Below are 6,044 nucleotides of genomic sequence, written 5' to 3' on the forward strand. Positions count from 1 at the left end.
GAGTATAACATTATAACATGATATAAAACTAAAAAGTTGATTTTACATGATATTGCCCCTTTAAAAAGTGTAGAGCAGTGGTCTTCAGTTAATACCCATTGGGCCTGTTAAGCCTTCATTTTGTTCCGACTCTCAGTCAATACTTGCAGTTYAATGTGACACAAAGTTCAAATTCCACTTTGTCCTTATTCTGTAAAAATATTTGCTTTTGGCTCTTGTATTAACTGTACTTTTCTTTCTCAACATATTTACACKTTGAACTACAGACTTCATAATATATTTCATACAGCCAGGTTTTTTCTACTTAATAGGGGCATTATGCCATAATCCCAGTTTTTGGAGCCCTGATATAGACACTGCAGCATTTTTGGGTCAAAATAAAACATTCTCAAGAGGAAAAGGCCAAAAAGTAGGTTTTATTTACAAAATGACCACATTTCAGTTCCTTGTTTCCAGTAGAAATCCCCCGTTGAACAGCACTGCCCATTTGTTTTTTTACTTAAAAGATGACCCGTGGCTGYGATCCTTGAAGCTGTAGATGAAACGCTTACATGCGCAGCCACACAAACACGACTGAGGACACATCCTGTCCAAATTAACTCTGGTAAAAGTAGAGCGTTACTGCACTCCCGAGACCATTATACATGATTTATCCTAAAGTCAGAGCTGGTGTTGCTACAAACAAATTCAAGCTTTGGTTTATTAATGACTCCTGCATCGCGGATCTTTCAAGTCATCTCAGATGCTATTTTCATACAGTCAGTGTTTATTCATGGGTTTGCAACTTCTCCTTTTAGTTCAAAAACTGTTATGCAGCCCTGCCTCTCAACGTGATGCGGGTTCTCTTTTCTTTCAGCTTCTCTCTGAGCCGAGTCTGCTCTCATGGCACCGCTGGAGGAAGTGATTAACGCCTCTTTCTGCAGTTTGACGGAAAATAAAAACCTTACTTTTTTTTCAAAGGCGTGTGCACACGCACACAGAAACAAACATTTACTTCTACAAATTTTGACAGTGTTTTTCATTTCTCCACTTCAAAGCACACAGTTCTTTGCCAGAACATCCCAAACTGGTTTATCATTGACTAATATATTTTTTTCTTACCAAAAACCTTGAACACAGAATCCAAAGCAAGTACATCATGAATTAATCTCACATTATTTGCTTTTATTTATATATTTTTTTTACCACTGCACCTTTGTTTCCTTTTTGCTTTTTTGCTCACAAACCCTTTCCAGAGACACGTCCCACTACAGTCTCGTTTAAAACTGTATGCTAATCCATGTTTGGATTGGAAGCTAACAGGATTTTTCTTGCAGCTAATACCCATGACATAATATGTCATTGCAGGGAYGCTRCAAGCAAAGTCACTTATTTTGAGCKTTGCACTCATGTGATAAATTCAGTCAGAATCCTCCAACACAGTCAGAAAATTAAACTGCCTTTTAACTAACTGCACATTGTGTCTTATACTTTTAAAAATCCTGTTTTTTTAAATAAAAATGACTGAATAAAAATAGAAAAAAGTATAGTTAAATAACTGAACATTTTAGAAATTTCAAGTTCTCAAATGGCACCATTTCAAATATATTCAAATATAAATAATCAGAAAATATGGAAAAGTGTTGCTGGTAATGTATGTTTATACTCTGATAAATACAAATGAAGAAAAAAACAATAAAACACGAAGAACTTGTTGGAGAAAGGTGCTGCGTTTAATAAAGTGTCCTTCAGGTGTGATCTTTGGAGTGTTGAGTCCTCMAGTCAGCTGCGATGCCTTCCAGTGGCAATAATCAGAGCCGTGTGAAGCAGCTGAGGCTCAGATGGGCCACATAAGGAGACTGTTCTGTTTGATGGTGGGGACTGAGAGGGTGACAAATGAGCAGAGAGGGACAGAGCCTTTGGGATGAGGCAAGGTCACAGTAACGCTGTGGAGGAGCGTATTCAGAGACGACTGCACAGTTAGATGTGTGAGGCATTCGGGATTAAAGTCAGTCGATTTTATTTGGAGTTTAATGCATTTTGTTTCCTGAGAGATGAGATAAATTCAAATGTTATTAGTGGTTTTAGAGGCAACACTTACATATGATGCTTTTAAATCTTTCCTTTTAACATTTAAAACACCCAGTTGGGGTCTATAAAAAGTGGAACYGCATTGCTTTGTAACTCCACAATCCTCTCTTTCACCTTTTTTAAGCTTTGTCTCAAATCAGCTCGTTTTGAGGCTGTTTCTTTACATTCAAACAAGGTGCCCCACCCMCTACGAGAGAGGGAGGGGTTATGATTATATGGGAGTGTAGAAACCTTTTCCCCCTTTTTTACTAATTAAATTAAAAGATGCCAACAACAGAAGACTTGTCCATCCAGCCTTACATGCTGGAGCCAGAGTCTGACCCAGAAGAGAATGAAGACCACCAAATGGTAGTTAGTAAGTCCAGATCTCATATGTCTGTTTTGTTGCAAATTCTGTGAAGTAATAGTTCATTAAAACCTATGTCTGACAAGAAAACAGGAGGCGACATCTTTTATTTGTATCCCAGTTGCATGTGCAGGAATTTGCCTCCTAAGCTGAAACAAAAGGGGTGTTTATAAGACTGTAGGGTTTCAGAACAAATTGGTGTCTGTGCTTATCACAAACACAACTGTGTGACATTTAAAAGGAATAAAAGGCTGCTAGGCTCTACAGACTTGTTTTACTTTTTGCCTGAGGCATTCTTCAAAAGCTATGCATCAAATACTGGGAGTTTGGATCCAATTCAAACCGACAATGGGCTTAATAATGATTAGCATTGATGCTGAATGTAAGTGCTTTAGTGTGAGAGTGTATGCGTGTGCGTCTTTGTGTTTAAGTTCAAACAAACCAAACCTCAACAGATTAAAAAAGAYTTACATTTAGTTATTGATCTTGCAGTTTGGCTGTAATGTAGCCCAGCACAGCTCCATTACCCTTTTGTCTTCTGTGGTCATGACTGACCTCAAGGAAAAAAGTGAACAAATGCATGCAATTCATATGGCTAAATGGTGAAATAACAACAAGACACAGTCTCACACCTGGCATTAGTCAATCTCTAACAGATTGTTCTTTTCAGTYCTCTGTACGATATATAAGATAACCAGACTATGCAGCATTTTGTGAGAATTAGACAATAATGGCCAGCTTTCATACACAACAAGATGTGACACATCTCTTCCATAGCCAGAATTAAGGTGCTTCTTTTCATCCATTTTACTACATTTTAAAGTACAATGACACCTGCTTATGCAGAGCTGCTCATGCCTAAAACAGCAGGTCCTGAGCCATATAATCTCTCCAACAAAAGCTCCTCAGAGCGTTACACGTCACCATATTTTCACCGTCTAACATATCAAGCCACGATTGTTCAATTGTTATATCCTTTTGCTTGACAGGTGTAAGAATGAAGTTGGTGTGATTCACCTCACCTGTCACTGATTCTAATATTGTGGATAATCAGTGTATATTACACCATACTGTACTGTACCTACGCAGTGTGACAAACCACTCAGACCCATTTTCTAAATATAATTACTTTCAGACTGGATGAAGGGTGATCTACTTCATTTTTATGAAAAGATTCTGACAGACTATTGCTACACAGTAAATCTTTCCTTTATTTGTAGGCTTTGCTGTTACAGATAGCAAAGCCAAGGAACAGAGGGCTCATGAAACTAAAACACCAAGTTATTGGAGCAAATATCTGACTTATATACAAAAATATAGACTAATCATGCTTTTAAATCCTTCTTTTTCACATTTAAATCATTCAGTTGGGGTCTGTATAAAGTGCTTTGGTTGGAATTCCTCTCTACTGTAACTCCACAAGCCCCTCTTTCATCACTTTCCTGAGGGGTGTCTCAGATCAACTCATTTCGAGGCTGTCTCTTTAAAACATTCACACCATGCCCCCCTCCAGCTTCCAGAATGGTCCATTCCAGTTTGACAGAGAGGTTTACGACTATATAACAGCCAACATGTTGGAGCCAGAGTCTGACCCAGAGCCAGAGGAGAAGGAAGACCACCAAATTGTTGCTGGTAAATCCAGGCCTTAATTGGCAGTTCTAGAGCATATACTGTGATGTTATAGTTCAGAAAACAGCATAGAAAATAGAAAAAAACTGGACAGGTTGAAAAATATAACCCAAAAAGAATGTAAAGATCTCTTTGCAGCACCGGGAGAAACTAAATTCCACTTTTCTGACCTCCTAAAAACTCAAAGTACACAACAAAATATATTTATCAGCTAAAAAAATAAAGTACATTTTGCGGACATGTCCCCTTTAAAAGTGTGCATCATATCACATCACTTCAACATGGTCAACTATGGCATGTTACTCTCTTATACTATCTGAGATAAACTTTTGGTACAGGCTGCGATCATTACACTTTATCTTTTGCAGAGCTGGTCTGCAAGAATACATAACACAACCTAAACAGATAATCCATGTTTCGTAGTTTATCAGCCAAAAAGACTTAATTGATCAGCAAAGTCAATTTCCTTCATACATATGCCAGTAAAAAAAAGTCAAGTCATAACATTCCCTTTTTTTGGCTGTTTACAGAGACCCAACTGTCTTATTCAAGCTTGTGCTCCTCGTTGACTGCTGTGGTAAAGAGTCAAAAAAGCATCTCTGATTGCGACATGCAAACAAGACAAGATAATTAAAGTAAATTTTCTAAGTTTAGTGATGTTAAATAGCTACTGATTACTCTTGATCACACTTGGTAAAAAAAAGTTATCTAATGCACTGCTGTATTTAATGTTAGGAAGAGGTCTCACGATGTTTCTTTTTTGCGCTGAGTGGGAAGTTTTGCTAGTCTATTAAATGTAGCTTATAAATACAGCAATAAAAGTAATCATTGGATCGCCTGTTGTAAATCATCAAGCTCACTGAGATGGTAAGGCTAAGCTGCACTTGTTTTGCTTGTTTGAGGTGTGAGAATATTATAATAAAATGTAACGCTGGAGGATGAGAGGGAGACAAGAGAACGTGGTTGAACTGTGTAATCAAAACAAGAAGGAAGGAGAAACCGAGGAGATACAGGTGGCACCACATCACAGAGGTGAAACTGAACGAGTTTTAATAAAAACAAAACATTTCTGACAAAGGACTTCATAACGTATCTKTTTTTACAACACATTAGAATTTTTTACCCCTTTCAATTTAATCCCCAGTTTTTACATGTGTCAGTTATTTCAGTTCCACCAGCAGCCGTTTGACAGAAACAGGGATATGAGGCATAGAAAGGAAGTCAATGCAACATGTTGCACATTTCGTAAACATAACAGAACTTATTTAATAATAATATTAAGAAAAAGATGTGATAACGTATTGCTCTGCTCTGTTACATGCCGTGTTTTCATCCAATTTTGATGCAAATTTTGAGCGAACTTTTAAAATGTCGCAAAATAAGAAATGTGCATCAGACGTGTTTCCATCAACTAGCTTGGAGTAAAGTGTAATTATGTCAGATGTTGACATTACGCACGGCTGTAGTAAGCAGGAAGTAAAGTCACAAACTCACATGGACTACACATCTCAGGACAATGGAGAGAAATTTCTATTATTAAGAAAGTTGTAATTATTCTGTCAAATCAACTAGTAATGGTGATGTTACATGCTGTCGGGAGGCTTAGAAAAATAAATGCAATTCTCCTCATGTTACAGGAATATCCTGGAAAAAGCAAAGAGCGGGAGGAGGGTCCAGTTGCAGCTGCTACAATTACTGCCTGGTGAACAACAGCTTGATCGAGGTAAATGTTCACTACGTCAGAACTTATTCGGCAAATGTGTTCCCATCCCCCATTTTGCACATGTGAAAATCCAAAAAACCACCTCAAGCGAGTGTAAAAGCTTTTTGCAAAGTTTTTGGGACTTTTGCCACTTCCATCCACCTTTTCTTGTCTTCTATATCAGGAACATGCTAGGTTTGCCTGTCCTGCAGCACTAAAGGTTTGTGGTGGGAGACTGAAGACTATTAGGCTCTGTTTTGCTGTATTGTTTCTTTTGTTTGGCACAAAATCACATCC

At 37.8% G+C, this 6,044-nt stretch overlaps 1 protein-coding gene across 1 annotated transcript in view; it reads right to left on the reverse strand.

Moving 5' to 3' along the window:
• The window catches only part of ctnnd2a (catenin (cadherin-associated protein), delta 2a), a gene marked incomplete at its 5' end in the record, with an annotated part of 234,924 nt that overhangs the window by 20,269 nt on the left and 208,611 nt on the right, over positions 1–6,044 (reverse strand). The window contains 2 exon segments of the mRNA XM_014008486.1: positions 4,405–4,415; positions 4,585–4,587. Coding sequence (XP_013863940.1) covers positions 4,405–4,415; positions 4,585–4,587 — 14 coding nt within the window.

This window comes from Austrofundulus limnaeus, unplaced genomic scaffold (assembly GCF_001266775.1).
Source record: "Austrofundulus limnaeus strain Quisiro unplaced genomic scaffold, Austrofundulus_limnaeus-1.0 Scaffold50, whole genome shotgun sequence".
In the NCBI taxonomy this organism is placed as follows: Eukaryota; Metazoa; Chordata; class Actinopteri; order Cyprinodontiformes; family Rivulidae; genus Austrofundulus; species Austrofundulus limnaeus.